The sequence below is a fragment of the Sinohyriopsis cumingii genome, chromosome 11, assembly GCF_028554795.1.
Source record: "Sinohyriopsis cumingii isolate HCF-2022 chromosome 11, ASM2855479v2, whole genome shotgun sequence".
Taxonomy (NCBI): Eukaryota; Metazoa; Mollusca; class Bivalvia; order Unionida; family Unionidae; genus Sinohyriopsis; species Sinohyriopsis cumingii.
Window position 1 is genome coordinate 20,814,359 of NC_142971.1, and position 27,359 is coordinate 20,841,717.

General features: G+C 36.7%; 1 protein-coding gene across 2 annotated transcripts; it reads right to left on the reverse strand.

The window, feature by feature from the left end:
• Nucleotides 1-1,480: 1,480 nt before the first annotated feature.
• On the reverse strand, nt 1,481-27,310 carry LOC149787719 (uncharacterized). 2 transcript variants are annotated; one of them, XM_089973917.1, is made up of 5 exons: nt 27,209-27,310; nt 17,603-17,725; nt 13,533-13,719; nt 12,867-12,984; nt 1,481-3,236 (listed from the first exon to the last, which is right to left on the reverse strand). In XM_089973917.1, the coding sequence occupies exons 1-5, from the start codon at nt 27,300-27,302 to the stop codon at nt 1,950-1,952; spliced, it is 1,809 nt and encodes a 602-aa protein (XP_089830043.1). In that variant the 5' UTR covers nt 27,303-27,310; the 3' UTR covers nt 1,481-1,949. The 2 variants fall into 2 exon arrangements, with proteins under 2 accessions (XP_089830043.1, XP_089830044.1); XM_089973918.1 differs by lacking the exon at nt 27,209-27,310 and adding an exon at nt 26,869-26,990.
• Nucleotides 27,311-27,359: the final 49 nt, after the last annotated feature.

Sequence of the window (27,359 nt, forward strand, 5' to 3'; positions counted from 1 at the left end):
ATTCCCCATATTTTCATAGGTTGATCATATGAATATACTTAACCTAAGAAAGTGATTCAACTGGGTCGACCTAATCTATCGCAGTAAATTACATTGCTGTAATTTTGTAAACTATTTGACCCTACCTGAAAACAACGCAGGTCCCATTCAGCACTGCATTGCTGCAGGTTAATCGTTATCAAAGAAATAATGGGAAATAACTCCAGAGATAAGCAAGAGGCTCCGGTCAAATTTCTTGATCAAAGATTGATTTCCAAACATATGCAATGTTAGGAAGTTTCTTTTTACTTTTTCTAGCTCACAAAGTACTCATTTTTGTTTCTACAGGTACAACTTTTCTGGGCACATACAAACAAGCATCACCCATCCATTACAGATCTCTGCCATCTCACCTCTGTCTGCATGGGTTCGAGTCTCGGATTCAGCCAATGTGGGTATGTGAGAAAGCTTGCTAGTAGCTTCTCATGGGTCGGTGGTTCTTTCCGGTGTTTTCCCCGGGTTATTCCTCCACCATTAATACTGGCTGCCATGTATAGCCTATCATGTGCTGAAAAATGGCGTTAAACCTTACAACAACAACCAAGCATCGCATGGCATAATGGATATCTTAACATGTGAAAATATAAGGATATATTTTTCATGTGAAAATATAAGGATATATTTAACACATGTGAAAATATAAGGATATATTTTTCACATGTGAAAATACTGGAATGGAAAAAAATTTATTTCACCATTAAGTCTTTAAATATCACACTTAAGAATATAATATAAGTTTATATGGTTAAGAATGTGTGGCACATCCACTATGGATGGCATATGTCTGTCCCAATTTGATCACATTTAGCTGTCCCAATTTGATCACACTCAGCTGTCCCAATTTGATCACACTTAGAAGATAAGTTTATATCTACAATATATTGGTTTTATTTGATTTGTTTTGTTTTAATGGTACTTTAAACATATTACAGGCTGTCATGTCAAGGATATGGGATTGGAATACCTTTCCTACAGACACACCAAGTCAGCCGACCAAGCTAGCTTCAATGAGTAGTGAACATGAAACCTTTAGATTACAAGTCCAATGCTGTGGCCAAATGAGTTAAGAGGCTTCACACAAGTTAAATTATGTATGATATACATGTATGTTAATGAGGTAATCCCATATCTGTTAACTGAGTTTGTTACCACTTTGGAGGTTATGTTTCTGTTTTGATTTAGATCAAAACTGAATACATACTCCCAAAAAAAATCATCAATATCTCATAACAATTTAAGTGAAATTCATGCATATTAATGAGATGATGTCACATGTGACTGACTTTCTACCAGTTTGGAGGGCATATTTCTGATCCAGTTTGATCAAACCTGAATTGAGTACTAACATAATAGATCCTCAATGGTAATGAACACAAGTGACATCCATGGATATTAACAAGGTGACTAACTGGTGGATCTCTTTATCACACTGAAGGCTATATTTCTCATCCAATTTTATTCCAACCTGAATATAAGTTTAGCTCACAAAGTTCTTGAACAACTATGAACATGGACATCCTTCACGCATATTAATGACATGATCCTTCATCCGACTAGTTGAGGTTTTAACCATTCTGGAGGTCACATTTGTAGTATACTTGGATTATATGCTTATATCTTCAAGAGTCAAGACAAATGAAATACAAGGCACAACCACGTATAAGAAACCAATGAGACAAAAATATAGCTCTAACCTTCAAATGTCAGAACACTGGCTAACTGCTATTGCATTTGGCTTTTAGATATATATCTACATGGTAAACACTCTCTGACCAAATTTGGCCTCTTGTTTACTGCAGCAGTCTGTCAATTAAATGACACCTGAATGTACAAGTTAAATGTGCTGAAACAATGTATTATAATACTTTCCTTTCAAATCCTATAGTACCATGTTCTTTGCTTTTAACTCCCTAGTTCTGCTTTCTAATTACACGCGTGCTTTCATGCCCGAATCGATGATCAACATAACCTATGATCTGATCAACATTTGATCCAGTAAATGCCTTTTTCAATTCAGACACATGTGGAAAATTTAGTCTCTTCAGACTGATCCCTGTGAGCAAGAGAACTGTTGGCGTTTTCTCATTTTTGCTACCTCTACCTTCATCTTTCTGCTTGTCATCATTTACAACCCTTTCATTCTTATCATCTTTGCACTTTTCATTATGAGGATTTTCTATTAAGGATTTTTTTCCATGATCTTTTTTCTTGTCTTCAATATCATCTTTTACATCAACTATGACATTTTCAGCTTCCTTGTTTTCTACATGTGTTTCTTCTTTCTTTTTCTTAGACTTTTTTGATGATTTGGACTTGATTATCTCCTTTTCTTTGTCCTCTTTGTTCCCATCCAATGTGTCAACTTTAGCTTGTTCTTTCATTCCCATTTCAGTGTTTTCAGACTTGCACTTTTTCTTTTTCAATTTCTTCAGTTTCAAATCTGGCTCAGCTTCATTTGAATATAATGGATCTTCTTCAATATGTGTCTCCTCTTGAAGTGAGGCAGCTGAGTTTTTGGAGTGTTTCCTTTTCTTAGCTTTTTTATGCAAGGACTTTGCAGAGAAGTGAGTGCTAACTTTACTTGTATAATCACTATTTGAATTATCATCTTCAAATTTCAAGGATGTTTCACAACCTGTGTTCAGACTGTTATCACTTTTATTTACGATATCATCTTTACTACCACCTTCTTGATCAACCTCATCTTTTTTCTTGGACTTTTTAGGTTCTGAGACTGAATCATATTCTATGGAAAGTGATGCATCTTTAACATTCCATTCCAGATTCTCCATTTGTTCTAAATATTTTCTTTTCTTAGATTTTTTGGACCTGGATTTGGCAGACAAATTTGTTTCCTCATTATTCAGGGAAACAATTAAGGCATTTTCTTTAATTATGGTCTCCTCTGACATATTGATTTCCTCATGGCCAATACTAAATGTGACTTCAGATTTTTTTTTGCTTTTAGACTTCTTTTTCGATTTGTCTGATAACTGATCAATTTCACCTTTGTCCTCTATATCTTCACTTTTTGGAGAGCCTCTATTATTATCCTGGTCATCACTGGGCTCAATCCCATACTTGTTTCTCTGAAGTGCAGCCATCTTCTTAGCAAAGTACTCCTGAACACTGTCTTCGCTCTTCACTGTAAGGACTCCCTGATAGTTTTTTCCATTATCCTCAGCATCAGAGTTTGCCTAATATATAAACAAATAAATAAAAATAAACAAGCCATGTGCCATACAAGATTCATAATGAATGACCGCCCCCTGCATATATTTAACCATAAAATGAAAGACAAACAGATACATGAGGTACAAAGAAAAAGATTCAATACTTTTTTCTACATCTTTTTTATTTCTTGCACTTCTGATTTAGGATTTATCAACCGTTATAATCCATCTGATGAATATTCTACACAAAAAACCCCAGATAAAAATGCAAGAATTTAGACTTTTAATTACAGATAACAAACTTTAGATTTAAAAATCACCCTGAAAGCACATCTAATTTTATCCAAGCATTTTAATCCCAATGAACGAGTCTGTCAAATACCAGAACTATTACTTGAAGCATAAGAACTAACTAAATACTGTGCATGAACATGTACAGTAATTACAGTGCTATACCAAAGCTCTTATTTTAGACATAAATACTGAAAAAATATGGAGTCAATCAAGTCTCCTGGTGCACAAATGTTTCTCAGGTGAATAATCCCAAAACTGCTGAACTACACAAGTCCATCTTACTCAAAACCAATTAGGTCCAATCTCTCAGACAACTTCTCACAAGCTGTGGTTATTCAGTTGGCATGTTAAATGACATGAGTAGCAATGTCTGAAGGTCCACTGATAACGTGTACTGATCTTCAAGAGCGACATCTTTTCTGTTACCCGTTTTATATACAAATCACTAAAGTGTGATTTCCATTCTCCTACATAATTTTTGTTTGCTGCCTAGAGTAATGGTTGGACTTTGTACATTAGGCATGCACAAAGGAAGGATTCCAATATTTTTCACTTTGAATATTATCTTTGTGCATGTCAATTAATATCCCTGCAATGAAATGAAACAGCAGCTGTTAAGAAAAAGATCAATAACTGGTTGGTTAAGTGTTGTTTGCTAAATGTGCTTCGTCAGATGTTGAGCACACATAAGAAAATACAGTATATGGGGTTGATCTTGGCAGTCATTTGATTTGTGTTCATACTGGCAATCATTCAAGTGACTACCCATTCAGGGATGGTCCTGGCTTTTAAAAAGCTGTCGCAAAAAAAATCGCCAACCTCAATATTTTGTCGCCAATTTTCAAAAAGTGTCGCCAAAACAAGTAGTGTACATTTTTCCAAGTGTTAATTTAGTCTATTAATGTAACAGGCAATGAAAATTACAAAAGATGGGTTAGTTAATACTTTAATTACAACAAGCATTAACAAAATGTTACAAAGTGTTACATGAAGATCCATCACGATTTTAGTGCTGCCCACTTGTTGAATGCAGTTTCAAAGTCTCATTTTTCACATCTGTACATGCTGATTCTCATTAAATTCTCAAGAGATAGGATGCAGAGCTTATTTCTGATGTCAGTTTTTATGAGGTTCATCTTACGGAATCCACGTTCACAGTCTACAGTGCTGACAGGTGACACCAGTAGTCTCTCAGCAGCCCCCCCCCCCTTATGGCTAGCTTCACAAAGCTTGTAGCGAATTGCTTCCTAAATCCCAAGAATGATCACTGAATGCTGTACAAATTTTCTTGACAAGAAAAATAGGATCTCCATTCCCACGAATGAAACTTACACAAGTCAACACCTGCAATACTGGACCGTATATATAAGCATAAATTCACACCCAATTTAGTGATTCTTTCACTCCTGTATTTTGAGAAATAAATAATTATTATTAATTATGCAAAACTGTTGTTTTTTATTTGCTATTTCTTGTTGCGGAGTTTAAGTCTCTGCAGCCGTAACACGAGACTGATGGCAAAAGGAAAAGATCAATGAGTAAAATGCTGCACTGGCGTCAGATGTAATTGTGATTAAGATTTTTTCCATTTGCTTTGTATTTATACACAGTAGTCGGTGCTTCAAAGGTTATCAGTTTTCTATGAAGGTTCAGCAAAACTATTGTATTGGTGTATGTATATAAAACAAAATGGAAGGATTAGCCATGCAATTAATTGTATCTGTTCTATTCGCGTCTTCAGAAGTCGGTCAGTTGTAGGTACAGTGCGGTAGCATGATTGACTGTATCGCAGCATACAGCACTCAGCCCAGATGTCAGCATAAGCGATTATGATGTAACAATGCACTGTAAAGATGGGGTTGTCAATAAGAACAAAGGATTGTTTGTGTAACAGACTGATTCCAATGAATTGCTTAGTCAAGTTTGTGGCTTCCTTTCGTTCTGCCTTTTAATTTATCCAGTCCAAATCCATGATTGTATGTACAAATTAAATAACCAAAAAGTATGTCGCCAAAAAAATCACCAGATGGGATATTTTTGTCGCCAATAAGGAAAAAAAATCGCAATTTGCGACATTGGCGAAGCCCAGGACGATCCCTGCCTTTGATAATGGAACAGTCCTTTAGAATTTTTTTATTTTGGGTATTTCTCAAGGTTCATTCATGAAATTAAATACCTAAAACAAGCAAACTCTGGTCCATGTATTTAGGTACCCACACAAAAAAAAAGGGGGGGGGGGCGAATTTTAATGAAGCAATACTTACCTGTCGCTTTGCAAAGCTAACCTTTCCAGAAAGGAAATTACCCTCGTCCATATAATAAATTTCCATTGGTAAAATACAAATTCCATCCTCCCCTGAGATAGAAAGTTCTAGAAACTTCAGACCCTGTCTGTTCCCTACATCATAGGCCCATACATAGTAGTCATCATCTATTTTACAGTTCGGACCCTGTCTGTACCCTACATCATAGGCCCATACATAGTAACCATCATCTATTTTACAGACGAAGACTACTTGTGAGACATCAGAGTGGGAGGCAAAAATCCAACAGTAGCGACAGATACTAATCATTAAAATCAATTTTAACCCTAAAAAAACCCCTATATTTTAATATAAATAATTACCTGTCACTTCTGCAATGCTGAATTTGACATTACAGTGGGATGCTGATGGACTTACAAACTAATAAAAAGGATATACTCATCCTTATGGTAAGAATGTCCACTATTTTATGTTGGTATTTGTTTGGGCCATTTTTTTCCCCATGACTGGGCCCTAAAGAAATCATGCTTTTGCTCTGGTACAACAAAAGAATTAAAGAAAGTGGTGCATGTCTCAAACATGGCTTTCATGACACCTTCCAATGACAAATGAGTTTGATAGGTCCATCAGGCAGCAACAGCTTGAACCTCATCAGTTTTAATTGTATAAAATCAAAAGGTCTGTAAGGGACTGATAAACCCTGAGCATTCTCTCTCTCTTTAAATGAGAATACATAAAAATCAACCACTGTGCTCATAGAGGAACTGATAAAATTAATTAGTCTCCTACTGCACCAATCACAAAAGATTCCCCACTTTGCATCATAGACCCTGGGCATGAAGTATCTCCTGGCCTGAACAATGCATCTGGCAACTTTGCTCAAAAATTTGTCAGAGCCAATAGATCCCTTGTGATGATCCAAGCATGAAAGATGATTGTTGTTGTTGTAGTAGTAGGGTTTAATGCTATTATTCAGTACAGGATAGGTTACACATGGTAGCCAGTATAAATGATGGAGACAGAACCTGGGAAAACCCGAGAAATAAGCACAAACCCACAATAAGCTTCTGGCAAGCTTTCTCAGATACCCACATTGGCAGAACCCAAGACTTGAACCCACGCAGACACAGGTGAGATGGCAGAGATCTGTAACAGTGAGTGCTTTAGACCACGAGGCCACTCGGGGCCACCGTGAAAGATGAGAATCTGTGTGGTCTTGTGCGACAGAAGGTCATTCCTCTAAAGCAATTTCCTGGACTGGTCTACCAACAGATCAAGAAGATCACTCAATTGTTGCGGCTTTGAAAGTTCTATCACTGTTAGGGCTTTAAAAGTTCTATCACTGTCGGGCCTTTAAAAGTTCTATCACTGTTGGGGCTTTAAAAGTTCTATCACTGTTGGGCCTTTAAAAGTTCTATCACTGTTGGGGCTTTAAAAGTTCTATCACTGTTGGGTCTTTAAAAGTTATATCACTGTTATGGCTTTAAAAGTGCTATCACTGTTAGAGCTTTAAAAGTTCTATCACTGTGCAGTGGAGAGCCTGAGTTGTGTAATCATCCTGAATGGTGCAATTTGCCTCAGCAAATAGACTTTTCCACTTCAGGCTGAAGATATTCACTGCCCAGACCATCTAGTCCGAGACTGGGAAAATGTAAAAGATGAATTTGCTATTTAGCCATGCCAAAAACAAGCCTACCAAAGGTCTTCCCCTCAGTTTGAACATGAGCTCTGCTAAAGAATTGGTCCAGAGTCCATTCTGTGGACATTACCTTGCCTCTCCTGGACAGACTGTCCAACAAAATATTCTTTTGCCTGGGATTTGATAAACCTGAGGTTAATGCCTCCATAGGTTGCACAGTAAAAGAGGTTCCAAACACACATGCAAAGAGAATATGTGCCTCCTTATTGCACGAGGTATATTACCAATGACATGTCAATGGAGACAATCAGAACTCTTTACATGGTTGATGCACCCTCCTGGGCTAAACATATTGCCCTCATTTCCAAAATTGTTGATATGAAGGGCATTGCTGCCAACCCGAGTACACAAATGCTGACCACTTGTGATGAAAATACTGATTTTAAAACTTTAATGCCTATGCGAGTATTAAACAATATCTACAATGATCCGTGAAGTAGGACAATAACTTACTTGATTAGTTAATGCCAAAGACGCATGTGTTGCACTCTTGCACCTTCTGAACAGGCACCCTGTTCCATTCAGATGCCTATTCAGAAGGTGCAAGAATACAACACACTCAGGCTGTTTATATTAGCCTTTTTCACACCTTGTTTTCTCAATCATTATTGATTCCAATGTACCATCTTTTGTTGATGATTTGAATTTTGTTTGATTTTTTTAATGAACTGTTTTTGTACTAGCATACAATTAACCCTAAACAAGATATAACAATTGTCCTTCCAGTTGTTTTCTTTCTTTTGCTGGAGAAAATTCTGAATCTTTTCCAACATGACTACAAGTTGAATATTATGAAGAAGAGATCAGTGGCAGCGGAAACTGTTTGTGCAATCAAATATTTAGTTGAAAACTGGTATGATAGCCACGATTTCGAATGAACCAATCATACTTTAAAATTCTCTATCCCTATATACATGCGATACTGTTACTATCTGATTGGAACCGGGTGCCCATTCTAAACAGAAAATTGCAATGAAATTTTTAATTGAATATTCTGTTATTAAAAAATGGATTTCTAACAAGAAAAATGTACAGCCGTATTCAGGTCAAAATTACAGGACAAATATAGAAAAAGCATGACACATGGCAGCTATAGAAGGGTATATTCCTTTCAAGACCTTGAAACTTGAATAATTAGCAATTCTAGCTCCACATGAATACCCCCACCTTGACTCAGATGCATTCATGAACAAACAAAACAGAAATGGTGTTTGAGGGCATACACAGACTCCAGTAAGAAAGTGATCCTGATTTTCTCATCAGTTTAAATGGTGGTGATAATCCTATCCCAGAGAAAACTGCAGTGTTGAATCCACCAGTGGAAGAAACTGGAGGGGGCACAACTGTAGTCATTCCAGGCACACCAGATCTGCTCTGGAGTGCAAGTCCACCCAAGGGGATAGATAATGTCGAGCCAAACACAAAGTCTAGGCTCTCAGGACCTCCAAAAGGGTCAAGATTCTGTCAACTCTGTCCAGCAGGACATGGACTAATGGCCCGTTAGTTGTTGTTGTTGTTGTGGGGTTTAACGCCATTTTCCAGCACACGATAGACTATACATGGCGGCCAGTATTAATGGTGGAGGAAGAACCCGGGAAAACCTCGGAAAGAACCACTTACCCACGAGAAGCTGCTGGCAAGCTTTCTCACGTACCCACGTTGGGGCCCATTAGTAATCGATCTCAATGTATACAAAATCCTGAGATGGAATCAACTCCAATTTCTCTAGATTTTATATTGAGCCCAGCCAGATCATTATGGACAAGATGTAACATCTAGAGAAATTGGAGTTCATCTCAGGATTTTGTGCTGGATGCAGCAAGACAGGAATTCTAAGAGACCACTGTGGATCAACTAATCATCAAAATATTGAATGAAAGAGATCCGCAGTAACATTAGGCAGAAATTGAAAAGAAACCTGGTCCAGACAAAACCAGATATATTTCCAGTATGGAGGAATATTGGGATCTCAAAGTATGCATCCTAGAGGACGATGGAGACTTTACAGTCACAGAGCCTCATGGCATTCCTCACACAATGTGGGCTCCATCTTTAATGGTTCCTCCTGTCAGAGGAAGCTTGTTTATGGCAGAAAGATAAGTAATCAGCTAAAACTGTCTAGATATATTGTTCCCATGCTTTTCTAAATATAAATTTCCAGGTCTTGTCCAGGATGAAATTCAAGGTTAACATGTGACCATTATTGAATGGATTTAAAGAACATTTTGGATTATAAAACATGCATTTTCCAAATCTGAAGATGTTTCTCTTTCAAGACTCTCCAAAACTGAAATAATCATGTACAAAACCACAAAATGAGTCACATGAAACAAATCTGACTATATTCCTATAAAATGGCATTTAAAGGCATTTCAATGTACAGAATACAAATTCTAACTTTACTTTGCTGACCTGCATTATGTTGCTACGTGGAAACAAAATAATGAGCATAAGTTATTCTAATCCACTGAATGTTTCGATTGTCTCAACAAATATATTTATGGCAAGCACCCAAATGATCCATACTGCAACCTCCAAATATTCTGGTTAGAACTCAATAAATTTAACTCATGATCAGTTCAGTTACGACTCAGTTACGTGATTGTTTCAGGCATGAAGTTGTGGAGGAAAATTCCAAGGGTTTTCCTTACTTTCATCAATATTTGCAAAATTCATAGAATTTTCATGGTCGGGAAAAAAATTATCATTTCTCCCGACTTTTTTCCCGATAGCGTGGGAAACCTGTAGATAACAGGAAAATCAGGAAAAAAGGCCAGAGACTCAATAATTAAAGAAACAAAATTAATTTGACCAGATTGGGAAGTTCTTCATTCTATTTGAGGACTGCTGAAGTATGCGTGTGTGTGTGTGTGTGATTTGGATTTGGATTTTTAATGTAGCTTTAATAATTTTTCAGTCATATCACCATAGAGTCTGCAGTTTGACAGTTTAGTCTAACACTGAGGCACCATTCCTCAGACATGTAGCATGATGTCCCACCCAGACACATTATCCTGACACCAGGCCAACCAGTCCTAGCACTAACCTCTTAATGCTGAGCGCCTAGCAAGGCAGCTGCAAGAACAGTATGACCCCACTATAACACTGTAGTTGGAAGACATAGAACCCAACTGTGTTATCGGACGAACCATGTTGTAAGCAACCAGGTCAGTTAGTTGAAGAAAATGATGCATGTACCCCCAAAAATTTAGTGTGTGTGTGTGTGTGTGTGGGGTGATTTGGATTTATTAAAGTAGCTTTAACAATTTTTCAATCATATCGCTATGATGTCTGCAGTGTGGCAATTTATAGTGAAGACTAGCACTGAGGCAGCATGCCGCAGACATGTAGCATGATATCCCACCAAGTCACATTATCCTGACACCAAGCCAACCAGTCCTAACATTGGCCTCTTAATGCTGAGCGCTAAGCGAGGCAGCTGTTAGCATCACTTTTCAAGTCTTTGGTATGACTCGGTCGGGGATCGAATCCACGACCTTCCACATCCTAGGTGAACGCTCTAACCACTAGGTCACTGGAGCGGTTGGGGTGGGTGGGTAGGGAATATTATGGTGGCAACAAGAAATAATTGTATTGCATGATGGAGACTGATTTTTTTCCATTTTCTTAGTACATTTTCATAACAATTGGTGCTTCAAAGGTAAATTTTTTTTTATAAATTTTTTAGCAAACTATTTTACCTGGATACATTTTTAAAAAAGGAATTGGCAGTCGTTTCATTGGTTGTAGTTACTGTTCCTCCCTCCCTACTGAATAGACCAACAAGTAAGACCTTGTTTTTTTTAACACTTGTGGTAGTAGAGTGATTCTGCCTTCCATACATGCATTAGAAATTTAAAAAAGGGTAAACGGGCGATAGACACAGGTCTTCTGGTCTGATGACAGGGATTACTACAGAAAATGTGAGTGTTCTGAAGGATTTAATTCTGCATGAAAAAAAGATGAATTTTACTTACCATCCACATACAGATGTCAGTAAATGTAAATATATTAATTACTAGTGAGTGGCCAAAAATCCAACGAAAGATAGATTATGAGATAATGCCTTGTATGGTTCATCTCTGCCCCCAGAAATGTCAACAAAAAATAAAGCTGATATCTCACAATATACAGTACTCATGATAGATGTCTACATAAGCGGATTATGATACAGTAAAACCTGTCTTGAGAGACCACTGCTATGAGAGACCACCTGTTTTGAGAGACCAGAATCTCCATGCACAGATTTATTGATTATATAGTGTTACAACCTGTTATGAGAGACCTCCTGTCTTGAGAGACCATTATTTTTTGGCAGAAGGGGTGGTCTTTCAAGACAGGTTCTACTGTATAACAATGCACTGTTAAGATGGTTTGTCAATATGGAAAAAGAATTTGTTTATGTAACAATGGATAAATTTATATGCATTTTATATCAAGTTTGCGGTTTCCTTTCATGGGGCCTATGAATTTTTCTACTCCAAACTAGTGGTTGTATATACAAGTTTATAAAGCCAACAATGTCGGCAATAATTTTAAAAAATCACCCAAAGGTATAATTTGCCGCCAATAAGGAGACAAAAAAATCACAATTTGCGACAATGGTGAAGCCCTGCATGATCCCTGAATAAACTTTTGCATGTTATTTTTGTACTTTTAAAAGAAAAAACAGTTTTTTTGTGTACAAGAAAAGTACATAAAAAATTCCAGGAGCCACGCCACAATAGTCTTGTATTATTCATACGCAATCTTTTCCCCAAAACGATAATACACATTTTATGTTTCATACTTTTAAGAAAGAGGTTTTATTTCGTGTACAAGAAAAATACACGTATATGAAATTTCGGGAGCCACACTACAACTGTGTTATATCAGAGTTTGCGTTATAACAGAGCGTGCTATTGCAGGGTATCACTGTATCATTATTATAAGTCTTTGGTATGACTCAGCCAGGGTTCGAACCTGCGACCTCCTATAACTGAGGTAGATGCTCTAACCACTAGGACACAGGAGTAAAGTATCATATACCATATGCTTGCTTATAAGTTGAGTCATACTGCAAACAATACAGATCCTGATCTGCGCCTACAGATCAAGGTCTATGTTGTTAGTTCTACTGATTACTCCTATCAAAATGCACAAACCCAGATCTTCCAGCACATTATACGACAGCAATCTGGGTCTGTTCAGTCTGCAGTTGGACTCAATGTTTACAGAGGAGTACATATGGTAAGTTTTTTAACTTTACAAATCACAGCTATATTTGTTATACTACCAAATAAATACTTCATGGTCATTAACAGTAGTCAATGAAAAGTTGTTTCAAAATTTTCTTTTTTTCTTACTGCAATGCTTATTAGCAGATTTCAGTTAATGTAACTGTATCTATGGCCTCACCTCGGACTTGTTCTGTGGTGTGTTTGGATCAGACTTGCTCTTGCGCTGCCCAAACACACAGGCCAGGTCATGCAGTGACTTGGATGACAGGTCTTTGCCCTTGGTAAACTTCTGATAGCTAAAAAGTAAGTTAGTTCTCATCAGCATAACCACATATATGTAGTACACGGTAATAAATCTCTGAACTAAGGTCAAGATGGGTGCCTTTGATAATTTTTGTTACATAAAATATTTAAATTACAGCATTTTATATGCAATGCAATTATCCAGAATTTCCAATTATTACCCCCTTAATTATTTTTAAAAAAATGGTATGTTGCATTCATAAGATGACCCCCTTAATGCATGAACAGACTCTTCAATGAAAAAAATATCAACTGATAAGCGAGTATGTTATGATAGCTGTAGAAAATATATCGGTTTCCTTGTCAAGACAGTACACAAGGGGCAAGACAATTTAAGTGAATGACAAAGTAGAAAGCATGCTGAATACTAATGAAATCATTCAACCATATATTCAATTTACTCTGGGATAAGTGTAGAAGCCATACAAAAGCTAAAAACCAATGATAATGATGTAATATTCACTCAAGCTCACTTTATCAAAGATAACAATTATTTTCAATGTCTCTCTAGTGGTAGATAAAAACAAAAATATATATTTACTGCACACGACTTCTTGACTGTTTGGATTTTGCTTCTAAGCTGCTGACTTGTGTGATGCTAGAATCCATTTTGTCATCATCTGCTTCTTTACCCTGAGAGTGATCCTGGTTCAAAGTGGCTAGCAGCATGTTAAAATCATCCTGATGTTCAATCCATTTGTCAGCAAAATTTCTACTGCATCCAATACCTGAAGAAACCACAGTTGGAAACAAATATCTATAGTTTTGTGCTCAACGTTGGGATAATTACAATATTTCTATCAAAAGAACAGTTCCAAGGAATTGCAGGTAAACACAGACTTTATGGCACAAATAGAATTGCAGGTAAACACAGGCTTTATGGCACAAATGTCAATATTTATGTAAAGAAAACATGACTGGCCCAAGAAACAGGGTGGTCAATTCAAGATAATTATATTAGGCATTTCAACTAAGTTCAGCAGCATTAGTGCTGACCAGTAACAATGTAGTTTTTGTTAGAGAACAAAACCAATAGCATAGCTGGTACATAGGCAGGAGGAAAATACCCCAACTGAATGATGAAAATTCTGTCCTCCATTAGGGTGACCAAGCAGGTTCTAGAACAATGGATTGCCCCAGGGACACCCTGCAAATTCATGCCTATGCATGTTGCCCCATCATTTTTTCCAGTGTAAGCACATAACTTAGTGGGACATCGGCAGGTATCAGGAGGAAAGACTCTGGCAAAAGTAACTGGTAAGTATTACATCATTAAAATCAGTTTAACCCCTTCACAGACACACAAACATCAGAGATGGAAACTGCCTCCCCACAAAACACCTTTAGATTTTCCATGCATCTCCAGGACACATAAATTGTGGAAGTAACCGAAAAGATGCACAACTTTCAAAATCATCAAAATATCCATGAAAAGAACTAATTTTTTTTATCATTTATTAACATGAATATTCTTTGTTTTGACAAGTCACTTGTGAAGAACTGCTGATGCCCCTTCTTTCAACTGGGTCACGTGCTGTGAGGTGAATGAAAAAAATGTACGTTTCATATTGCACTGGTTTTAAAAGTAGGGTAGGTAGGTTTGTTTTTGTTTCTTAACACTGTATACATTATAATGATTAACACTTTATGTACTGGACTAGACCAGCTCTATTAGATGCACATATCAATTTCGGGAACGGGGGGTGGGGGTGGGGGGGGGCAGTTTCTTCCAGGGTGAAAAAGGTGCCAGTTCTGCAATGAAAAACTGGGATGGCTGGCTGACTTGAAATATTTTCTTTTGGCCTGAGGCAGTCACTGCCATTTTCAAAGATGAAAGTGACTGAAAAACTGCTGGAAGCTCCTGCATAATCTTCTCAGTCCATGCTTTTACATATTAGGATGGTTAGATAGGACTTTTTGCCAGTTGCTCCAGAACTAATTTTGTCTTTGCAGCTCATGCACTAGGCAAGTCCAGGTTCCTCCAATTTTATTTTTTAAAAACTCTGTATTCTGATCTTTTTCATCTAGCCAGCTCCATGTTAACGGATCTTTTTACTGACTGGTCAAAGTTAGTTATATCCATATATTTTCCTCATGCTACAAATTTAAATTCTGTATAAGCGATGAAAAGATCTGAGTATGAGACATTACTTGCAACTGCATAATGAACAACTGAAACAATGAACAATTCCCACCTGCACAATTAACTTCCAGTAAACGGTGTTTCATTACCTTCTTTCCTACTTGAATTACAACCAGGAACAAATATTCCAGTTTTTTTAAATTCAAAAAAAAAAAGGAAAATACTCTGCTGAACATTTTACAAAAGAAGGAAAATTGGTCTGTGTTAAAAACCGGATTCCCACCTAAAACAGGAAAAAATTTCACAAACATACAAAATTACATTTTAATGTCAGCAATACGTACATGTTGCTGCTGCATAGCTGAATTTGTAAGTTTGGTGGGAAGCTGATGATCCCACAACTGGCAAATAAAAATAAAAAAACACAAAGAATAATCACCCTCGTTGAAGAGTAGGAGATTACTGAGGAATGGAATCAGCCTAGGCCACTTCCAATGCATGGATGACTGGGCCCATTCAGAAAATGCAAAGGTAAAAGAAAGTAGTGTGAGAGTGCCAAAACACAGCTTTCATCAAATCAAAATGTAATGCCCCAACTGGACATCAGACATATTCCTAGCACATTTGATGTCTTGACTGATTCTCAGGCAAGGAAAGGACAGATTCTCGATACATAACAGTCACTCCATCTGTATGTCTTTCATCAGATTTTCTGTCTGTGGGGGTCATCCAGTGGTTGATCTTTTTGCAACCAGGTGGAATCACAAATTGCCTACCTTCGTTTCCCCAATACAGGATCACAAGACTTGGTCCAATTATGCTCTTTATCTCAGATGTGGAGTCTGTGGACCTTTGCCTAACCCCAAGTGATCTTAGTTCCAAAGATTATACAGAAATTGAGGTGAGTGAGAAAATCCAAACCCAGATGGACAAACTGAAAGAATGGAAAAAGGGACATCCCAACTGAACAGAACACTCCCATGATGTAAAAATGAAATGAGATAATTCTTAGATACAGTGGAGTAGTTGTATAAAGGAGCCAGGAGAGAGCGTGAAACTGATATAAATTCCCTCAGTATGATGTGAAAATATGTGTCAGATCGAGACAGATGGCAAATCGATTCACACAGATGGAGAGGTGGACTGATCTTGTCATTTCCAACTTAACGTCATTTGCTGTCCTAACCTGAAAAAGGCTTGGAACAGAAGAGGGGTGGAGGACATTTTGTGCCACACACCATAAAACTGACTGCCATCTTAAAGCTACTCTGTGGTGGGCTATGAAAATGAACTATCATCGGGTTTATCCCCACATTCAGTGTGTGGGTTGTCCTGGTCCAGATCAAGATCTGTATAATGCATTCCCAGAGACAAAGATGAAGTATGGCAGTTGTATCTAATATTGTCAAATTACTGTTCAAATGTGTAAGTTGTGAGAAAATGGCTAGCTATATCCAAAGGATGCAGTTGTCAAATCAGTACAGTGTGTGTGTATGTGATTTGGATTTTTAACGTAGCTTTAACAATTTTCCAATCATATCACTATGCCTGCATAATTTCTAGTACTGAGGCATCACGTCGTAGACATGTAGCATGATGTCCCACCCAATCACATTATCCTGACACCAGGCCGACCAGTCCTAACACTAACCTCTTAATGCTGAGCACCAAGCAAGGCATATGCAAGTATCATTTTTATAAGTCTTTGGTGTAACTCGGTCTAGGTTTGAACCCATGACCTCCCACATTTGAGGCAGATGCTCTAACCACTTAGACAACCAAACATACCAATGGTGATATCTGATCAAAAATCAGTCCGTTTATGTCATAACTGTTTCCTCTTCCTCCATCATAAACTTCAAAAGTAATCTCAAAACAATCCAACCTAAATCAGTTGCACCTAAGCCCAACATCAGTCACCTGTTAGCTCTGCCCAGTTCATCTTCCATTGGTGCTATATTATTGGCCATCAAGGTCTAAACTGTTGTTGAGCAGATGTCAATCAGTACCTTCTACAATAAATCTGTTATGGAGAGTATACATTTAGTAAGAAACTAAGCTGGAGGTGAATCAAGGGCAATGAAGATTGATGCTTCAGCCCGAATCTATGTCCATCGAAAAGACACACAATTCTAAATTTCTGAACATCAAAAATGGGTCATATTTAAATTCCACGCATCAAAACCCTAGGTATGCATCTACTGAAAACCCTGTGTATGTACATTTAGTTCTTGTTATCATCATTATCCCTGTTACTGTTGATAACATCAGAACTATTCTTTTCATTTAACCATAAATATGCATGACCTTAAAAAGAAATATTTTTTTAAAAATTTCATTGCCATATTAACAGCCTATGAGATAACAGCATATCCTTGAATGCAAGCTGATGGGGAAAAAAAAACTGCAGTTGCACTCTGTAACTCCAAAGGAAATATCTGTGCTCTAAATTCAAAAGTAAGTTTATTAAAAACATGAGCTTTTAAAATTAGCTATACCAGTATACAACCATTAAGCCAATTGTGTACCTCTTTTGTCGGACTTCAAAGTTACTTTTACATGCTCAGTTTGTCCATGTTCTTTAGCACCAAGCCCTCGCCCCTTTGTCCAGCCCATTTTCTCCAACATCCTCTGACCAAATTTGGAGTTGTCTGAAATGTTAAGAAAATCTCTCATTCCATAACACTTAAACAGCCAGCTGACTCTGGATAATACATGATGTATTATGTACATAAATTTAATGTCACAAGAGAGGTACACATCTTACCTTTATGGACAACAACCCTTTATGTTCACTGAGAATGTAAATCCCTTATTGAGAGACTGAAACTGGGAAACTCAAATAGGCAATGATATAACTGTAAACAGCAAAGCTGGATGTTTGGACTGGTTCACTATTCAAAGTTTTCAATGCTAGATGTTTGGACTGGTTAATGGTTTGCTATTCAGTTTTCAATGCTCATGTAATGATTTCTGTTTACAGACTAAATACTACAACCTTAGAGCTAACTTTACAAAAATTAAAGTTAAAAACTTGATTACTTAGCTCACCTTCAATAGTCTTCAGATGCCACCGTCAACATTCTCAGAAAAATAAATTCAGACTGACACGGGCTTAGCCCCCCCCCACCACACCATTTTTATACAATCTTTATCTTTACATTTGATTATGAGGGTAAATGTCATTAACATTTGATACTAAAAATAACTAATAATTCACATGAAATGTGAGATATCATTATGAATGGTATATACTTCTAAAAAGGTGCAAGTAAGTGCTCAAGTGCTTCAAAACCTAGGACTCCTGGATAAAATATTTTAACATGGATGCAAGCTGGCTAACTCTGGCCATGGCTCATTTAGACTAGACTACAGGCTAATTCTGAACATGTCAAAAGTAACAACAAAAGAAAATAATGGCACACACATGCCCTATTTATTCTAGTACAGTGGTCCTAATCATGAACAGCCACCCTGAACAGCGGCCACCCACTCTTTACAGCCTGAATCCATTGACACCGATGAGTTTGTTTTCAAAAGTACCTCTCAAGAAAGGCCACCCCTCTAACGTGACCAGCGGCCAATATATTAGTGCACAAATTTAAAATTTACCCCTCACAAATGGCCACATTTTATTATTAACAGGTGTCCAGAACCAATATTTAATTACAGTAATCCAATTATCTTTTCCGATGTCTGTGTCCAGATGTCAACTTTTGTTACTGAAAGAGGTGCCAGTTAAAGTAAATGTACCGCAAAGTTATTATTATATCATTAATGCCGATGTTTGCAGGAAATGGGGTCAGCAATGTTTTCATAGAATTTTGGGCTTCACACAGCAGATTTTTTAAAAATTGACAATTACGATTGATGTAATTGTCAAGATCATAGCATGATCAGATAGGCTAAACACAGATTTTGTGGATAAACATATTAACAATTAACCTTGAACAAAACAGGGTACCAGACAAAGACCGAAAAATCATGTGACAGTACATGTATCACTTCCTTTTTCATTTACAAAAGTATCACTTGCATAATTATATTGCAGAACTGTAGAATTAGCAACACAGGAATAAATACAGAACTTTAACATATCATCATGTAAACAAAGAAATAATACTTTAGAAGACAAAGTAAAAGTTATTTGACCTGACAAAGGGGACAGTTCACTAGGCAAAACTTTTATGTTGGGAAGACTCAAATAAACAAGATTTTAAAAGATCAGGAGAATATTTTGTAGTGGGAAAACGGAGTAAATGGAAAGATAATTATTTCCAAATATGAATATACGTCCCAAGATTTAAATAATGCTTTTTTACAATGGTTTTGTAATGTGCATGCCAACAATATCCCACTCACATCTCATGCCACGATCGTATTATATTACAATTCATATGCGAACTCTTCCCCAAAATAAAAAAAAAAACCATTTTACACACTATTTCTCGTACTTTAAAGAAAATATTTTTCTGGATATGAGAAAAATACACATAACAGGTATTTAAAATTTCAGGAACCATGAACCATGCCACAATTGTATTATATTTGAATTCACACATCTCTTCCCAAAAATGATTAAAAAAATTGCGCAAAGTGCAGAGAACGAATTGCGTTTGTGAACTTGCTTTTCCATAATGGTAAAATATTTTTTATAAAAAATAGGAAATTAATAAGGAGTTCATAAGTGAACACCATACACATGTAAAATCCAAGAACTAAGTGGGTATTATAGTAAAATTTGTATGTGAGCTTTTCCTCAAAATGATAATGTTTTACACACTATTTCTTGTACTTAAAAAAATATGTATTCAAAATTTCAGGTATCATGCCACATTCATATCAAATTCGAATTCATATGCGATCTCTTCCCCATAATGATAATACATTTTTTTATACACTATTTCATGTACTTTGAACAAAAAATATTTGTTATTGTGCGAATGAATATACGAAATTTCGAGAGTCATGCCACGACAGCATTATATCCGAATTCGTGTAAACTTTGTGTTCACAGTCAAGCATTGACATGAATGAATAACTGACTGCCTGGCTTACCTATAATTAGTAGGGCTGTCAACGGGTACTCGGGTACCCGACCGTATTGAAAAACCCGGGTATTGAAACGTAAACGCGGGTACCCGTAAAAAAAAATTCGCCTCACTCGCCAGCCACTTCAAACAGGTGTGACAGCTATGGCTTTAATTAGAAACCAGATCCCTGCTTAATATAAATAAACAATACATCAGAGAGTCTGTTTGGATTAATAAAATTCATTGGCATTGTGCAACAGAACAAACCGTTATCCCCGAGGCATTATATACCAAGGTTAAAACATAGCATTGTTCTACAGGTAATAAACCTCTTTGTAGACGATAACTATTGATTGTGGGTGCTAAATGATCGGTACATTGCGTGCTCTTTTAATGAAATCCAGATGGATACCTTTGATTTCCGAACACACATGTCGAAGAAATCCCACAATTTATATTATGAACAATTATCACCTAGACACCTTGAAATCTTCGTAATGCCTCAAAGTAATCTTTGAGCAGCTCGTTGTTTTTCTAGTCGACTAGCTCTGCTAATTTTGAAAGTTAGCCATCATACATATACCGATATTTCTACTTTCGATACTACTACGTTTTTGTCATAACTATCTTAAGAATTATAATTCCAAAATAATATCACTTCTGCGACTGCGTGGTCACGTGGTATAACTGGGGCATAACAGCCCTATTTGTTATTGCCATTTTAGAAGAGCTTCATGTGTCGAACAAAACAGTTATTATAGCGACTCTTAGTAATATTATTTTTGTATTTAAATAAATTTTTAAGAAAGAGTAATGGGCAAAGGTTCTAAAGTGTGGGCGCATGCTGAACGACTAAATGATAATAATGCTCGTTGCAAGTTGTGTGAACTGGTGCTTTCTGCAAAAGGTGGAAACACAAGTACTTTGCGGAAACATCTCGTTGGAACACATCGCATCGACGTTGATAAGAATGAGAGCGCAAATAGTACTCCGAGCATTGCTTCATTCTTGGTCAGAAAACATTATATTATCTAGTTTGAATTATTATTATTGTGTAGTGAATACAGTTTGTGGTCTTCTCTCTCTCTCTCACTCACTCACACACACACACACACACAAAGACGGTTTTAACGCATTACTCGTGACATGTGGTAAAGCTGCTTTACACGCATGCGTGGGTAATTCAAATCTGCGGTCAAAAGCCGATGAATAAACGTGGTCTGTTCTAACAAGGACTTATACTTTAAAAAAAGGTGAGTGTTCTAAAGGATTTAACGCGGCTGATCACAGTGATCATTAAAAGTTGGATTATACCTACCATCTGTGTACAAAGGTCATTCTAAATAAATTTATTAATTAATAGCGTGCGGTCAGATCATTCGCAGCTACATCGGTGCGGACGCATCAGACCGAGTAGTGCATTACACGGTTAGCCTCTATCGCCATACAAAATATTAAAGAAATGGGGATAACAATTAGTTGGTCTACGGTTGTACATGTCATTCATGTGCTAACGGGTACCCGGGTACCCGTTAAATTTCGCAACGGGTACCCGGGTTGGTTTTTCGTGATTTTTGACAGTTCTAATAATTAGTGCTCACTTTGCATTAACATTCATGTGATTCTACATGAGGTAGGACAAAATCATATTCTGGATATTTATGTGCAGAACATAAAACACACAGAACCAATCTAATGGAAACTGGAACTGTTCCAGCATTTGTTGCAACCAGTCCATTGATGTGTCGCTAAGCAATGATAAGACTAGCATGTTTAAACAAGCTATTATTGATTACTTTACTGCTGTATTCGACCGCTCCAGTGGCCTAGTGGGTACAGCATCCACCCCAGATGCAGGAGGTTGTGGGTACGAATGCCGGCCAAGTCATACCAAAGACTTACAAAAATGGTACTAAAAGCTGCCTCGCTAGATGCTCAGCATTAAGTGGTTTGTGTTAGGACTGGTTGGCCTGGTGTCAGGATAATGTGACTGGGTGGCACATCATGCTACATGTCTGTGGCATGATGCCCCAGTGCTAAACATCTCTTTAAACTGCCACACTGCAGAAATCATAGTGATATGACTGGAAAATTGTTAAAGCTACATTAAAAATCTAAATCACACACATACTGCTACATTCTGATAAGTTTTGGCCAAATGCAATATGTTTTCTTAGGTATTATAAGTACTAAAATGTGGTCTGATGGCTTTGAGTCTTTAAAAATCTCAAGAGGAGATAAAAAGGAATGACTAATATGATTTCAGAAGAAACGACTGAATAGCTACAGTACAGTCCAATAAACTACTTACAATATTCAATGTCACATCAAATTATTCTCCATTAATATTAGTGTTAATGTTGCCAATAGTATTTCAAGAATGGAACAGCTTGATTGACATCTGCACAGCCAATCAATGAAGACCACCCATGGAACAAACAAGGTGTCATGATTACCAATCTAATACCATTTCGGCACTCAGTGTCTTTATTTTCATCATATATATAAACAATACAAATTAATTTTAAAAGTCTTGTACATTTCATACATTTATAAAACTTATGCGCTGACTTGACAGAAGGTCCACCTTGTTCAACTTCTATTGAACAGTGTATATTTATCCTCAGTTTTTAATCATGAAAAGTAATCATCTGAAGAATATGTTAAAAGGATGATAAGAATCTTAAACAAAACAAAGCTATCAAAACACAATGTTAATATATATTTATTTATTTCAATAAAAGAAACGTATACCGTATATACTTGTTCATAAGCCGAACAATTTAGGAAAAAAATAAGGCCCGGAAGAAGGGGGGTCAGCTTATCTGCAGGCCAAGGTCCAAGTCTGAAATTTTTAACGCTTTTTCACTCGCTTTCCAGTATTTATTGTTTCTGTCGATCGCCAAAGATGAGATCACATGCCTAATGATGCCACATGGCTCATAAGATTTGTGCTGTTGTGAAGTGAAACAAATATTTTTTTTTCTAACTTAAGTGGTAGAATAATGAATGAAAAACATGTTTTAACGTATTTGACGTCTATCTGACAGATGTCCATCCACCAGAAAATGCAGCCATACGTGTTATTTGAGCCACGTTGGTACATGTATTTTCCAAAAGAACCGCCATATTAGTAATCTCCAGTCAAGTATTTAACCCTCAGCTAATCAGTAATTATTAAACTCTACGGTATCGTACAAATGCACGCTAGCTTATTTCAGTGTAAATATGAAAAGAATCTACATAAAAAAATAAAAGAATTACGATACTGAAGGTATATATGACAAACATTTTGATCGAGAGTAGAAATACATGTACGATAGTCTTAAAGGAACAATAGCAAGAGGATCCATAGGGGTTTGTTGCACGCACGCTTAGGAAGGGTAATTAACAGGGCAATATACGAGTCAGCGTGATTAATTGTAAAACAATATAATTTGTGGGATTTCTTTGACAGGTGTTTTAGAAGTAATCGACAGCCACAGTTTATATTCTACTGTTGTTTTGTTGTTTGTAAAGCAAAGTGGTTTGTTAGTGGTAGAGTGTTGTACAATAGCTACCATATGCTTAATCTGTGGTAAATGCCTCAGGGATAATAGGTTTGTTTTGTTGCACAATGCCAATGACTTTACTAATACATGCCGACTCTCTTATGTATTGTTTAATGAGATATGGTAGTGGACATGGTTTCTGCTCAAAGTTATAAACTGTCACAATACTTGAATAATGTCCACACTAAAACAAATCATATTTTGATCAATTGAAGTAAGACCGATGAAGTAAAAAAGGCCGCGAAGAAAACAAAAACAACACTGGCTGTGATACCAGGAGGTTTAACGTCAGTGTTACAACCTCTTGATGTCTGCCTTAACAAACCTTTTAAGGACAAGTTACAAAAGATGTGGGCAGAATGGGTTTGTTCAGGGGCTGTGAAAATGACAAAAGGCGGGAATTTAATGAGGCCGGACATAGATTTGGTTGCCAAGTGGGTAAAAGAAGCGTGGGACTCAATTCCATCGGAAATGACTGCAAAATCATTCAGGAAGTGGGTAAAAGAAGTGTGGGACTCAATTCCATTGGAAATGATTGCAAAATCATTCAGGAGTACTGTATCAGCAATGCCATGGATGGAACAGAGGATGATGCTATATTTCAATCTGACAATGATGAGGAGTGCGAGAAGGAGAACAACACACTATCGGATGACCATGATGACAATGACGATGAAAGCATGCCCATAACAGAAGCTGAGTTTTGTGAACTGTTTGGTGAGTCTGATACAGAGCCAGATTTTGAACGATTCTAAAAGTGATAGAACTTTTATAATTCATGATTTTAGAATGAGGATTAATTAAATTTCCATTAAGACTTAACACTTTAGAATTGTTGTTATTTCAACATATAAATTAGCTTTCTTACTTTCATTTTATTTAATAATGTGATTTGCCTAAATAAACGTATTCAGAACTTACTTTGTTTATTTTGTGATGTACCGGTAGTCTAGAAATTATGGGTTGGCTTATACGCAGGTCATACACTTTATAACAGTTTTACCAATTCAGTTTGGGGGGAGTCGGTTTATACGCGAGTATATACGGTACTTTGACTTAATTCGATTTTGGCATTACCAGCTTCCAGTCAACTGAAACAGGCCAATGAAATCTGAAAACAGGTCCATTTGCATGAGAATTTTATTTTATTAGAAAAAAGATATCCAAGTAAGTAAAGTCTGACTAAAGCATTATTTCTTTAATTTGTAGAAAAGCGTTATGCTGCCAAGTGTGTGAGATATTCCTGAAAATTTTACTTTTATTATGATGTTAGTTGACATTAAAACATGATATACAGTGCCATTAAGACCTCAATGCCCAAAACATACATATTAGGGTTGAGGTCTTACATTCTCGGACTACTTCAGTATGTGCTGCCAAGTGTGAGATCTTCTTGAAAATATGGTCGATTGTTCTGATGTCAGCCAACCTCAGAACACGCTACACAATGCCATTATTTAGACAGTAAAATGAAGCATGAAAACATAAATAGCATGTGATGTCATTTCCACTGTAGGACTACGACAATGCTAAATCTCACGTGTAAATTAATATTTCGCATTTTCTGAATCAGCCTATAATATGTTCCAAATCTGCTTTTTATTTTATTCAGTGATAACAGGAGATCTCAGCCCATAATAGAATCACCACAAAACAAAGTCGGCCCATTTGACCCATTACTGAGTCAGCCTTACCCTTGATTTTGTATGGGTTCATAAAACAATGTCAATTTTGAACCCAATTATGTATTTTGATTTTTTGGGCTCCAAAACATGTGATTTTCATGAATATTTACTCTGAGACAAGTCTGAGTTCATGTGATAATAAGTATAACCTTTCGAGCCAATCATATTTCGGCACTGACGTGTGCCACATAGTTTACCTATTTTAAAAATAGAGTCGCATGTATATGATGTCTGTGCAGTGAAGAAGACAATGTCTAATTCTTGCATGGAACAGGATTCCTAAAGTTGAATCAAGTTAATGGTAAGTAAAAACTTACTTTTGCATCTACCAATGTTCTGTGATTCAAGAAGGGATGCATCGTAGAGTTGTAAACATGGTACATGTAGCTCTTTTCACTGGTTTTCACATGTGCACACACTTGTCTCAACAGTAAAAATTTGCGAAAATCGCACGTTTCGTAGCCCATAACTTCCATTTGGTACAACGCAGAAAAGTCAATAATGGCTTGATTAATAGAAAAATATTTCAGAAGTAAAACAAGCCATATAGTATGGTCGTGTGCCTTTAAAAACGGAAATAGCAGAAAGGAAATCCGGGGTCATGGGTGGAACGAAGTATTCGTAAGTTCCGTACCTTCTCTTTTATATATTATGATAGAGAGGGTCCTATGTCAGAACGGGTCATGGGGGTAATCTAAGGTATTTTTTTCACTCTGTATGATGGCTTTTTTCTCAACATCAAAGCTCGCGTCCAGCACCTGTGGGTATAGTCCTACCTTTAAGACCTGACACTGATATTTTTGTTTGATGCGTCAGGGTCTTACAGCCTAACTAATGGCGCTGTGTAGTGTGTTTTGATGTCGACTAACATCGTTACGAAAGTAAAATTTTCAGGAATATTTCACACAACTGACAACTAAAATAACGATGCTTTTCTACAAAGTAAAGTTATAATGTTTTAGTCAGACTTTACTTACTATGATGCCTTTTCTCTAATAAATTCAAATTCTCACAAAAGAAATGGACCCGTTTTCAAGTTTCTTTGGCCTACATTTCAGTTGGCTGGAAAGCGATGAAAGCCGAGAATGCTGAAATTGGATAAAGTTGAAATATTATTTTTGTAACAAAACGAATAAAATATTTATTATGCCTATTGAAACTGTAAGCAACGGTTCGTTTCATTCAAGAAACATATCCTCAACATGAACCTTCTTGAACTTTCTTCGACATACCTCGACTACCGTTGCATTGCAACAAATTCAAATGTATGTAAACGGAACGTGAAAATGCATCCATTTGCTAGTGTCATATTTTCATTCCACCAGGATAAAGACAGCACAGTAAGTATATTAATTACACATAAATTAGTGGGAAATTGTCGATATAGGCTTCCAGGTGTGTAAGACGTTCCTGAAACTTTGATTACTCATTCCAATGTCAACGACATCGGAACACACTATACAAGACCGTTATTTGGATAGCAAGACATAGCACCTAAACAAAATCAAAATGGGCTATGTCTTACATGTAGGACTATTGTGGGTAAAACACTGCATACATGGGCCGAGTATGTAATGGGGCCGAGTTCATTAAGTGGACAGAGTACGTTATGGCCGAATATGTTAATGGGCCGATTTTGGGTAGGCCGAGTTCGTCATGGGCCGACAATCCAATGGGCCGAGTAGTCTCGTAATCTATTCAGCTCGTAAATTGGTCCGAATAAAACTACGCGTATGGACAAAACTAAAATGATACGAAAATAAACGACTATACATTTTTAATTGCTTGACACATTAAGGGAATTAAACTGGCTGGAAGTAACAAATATTACATTCAATTTAAATTATATGATTTATTCGCTTTACCATTGCTCCAATGTGTTCCCCTAGGGTTAAGAGATACTTTTTGCTTACGGCGTGGCTCAGACAGCATTGCCATAATTAGTTCCAAAGGAAACATTTCCGCTTCCGTTCAATGATAAAGTAAATATTCATTTCATTGGCTAAATATCTTGTA

Bases quoted from the DNA above. Each gene is read 5' to 3' on its own strand.
- LOC149787719 (XM_089973917.1), bottom strand. From the start codon at position 27,302: ATGTTTCCTTTGGAACTAATTATGGCAATGCTGTCTGAGCCACGCCGT. The intron at 17,726-27,208 runs GTAAAGCGAATA...TTAACATTTCAG, and splicing joins GGGAACACATTGGAGCAATG to ACAACTCCAAATTTGGTCAG. The intron at 12,985-13,532 runs GTAAATATATAT...CTTACTTTTTAG, and splicing joins CAGTCAAGAAGTCGTGTGCA to CTATCAGAAGTTTACCAAGG.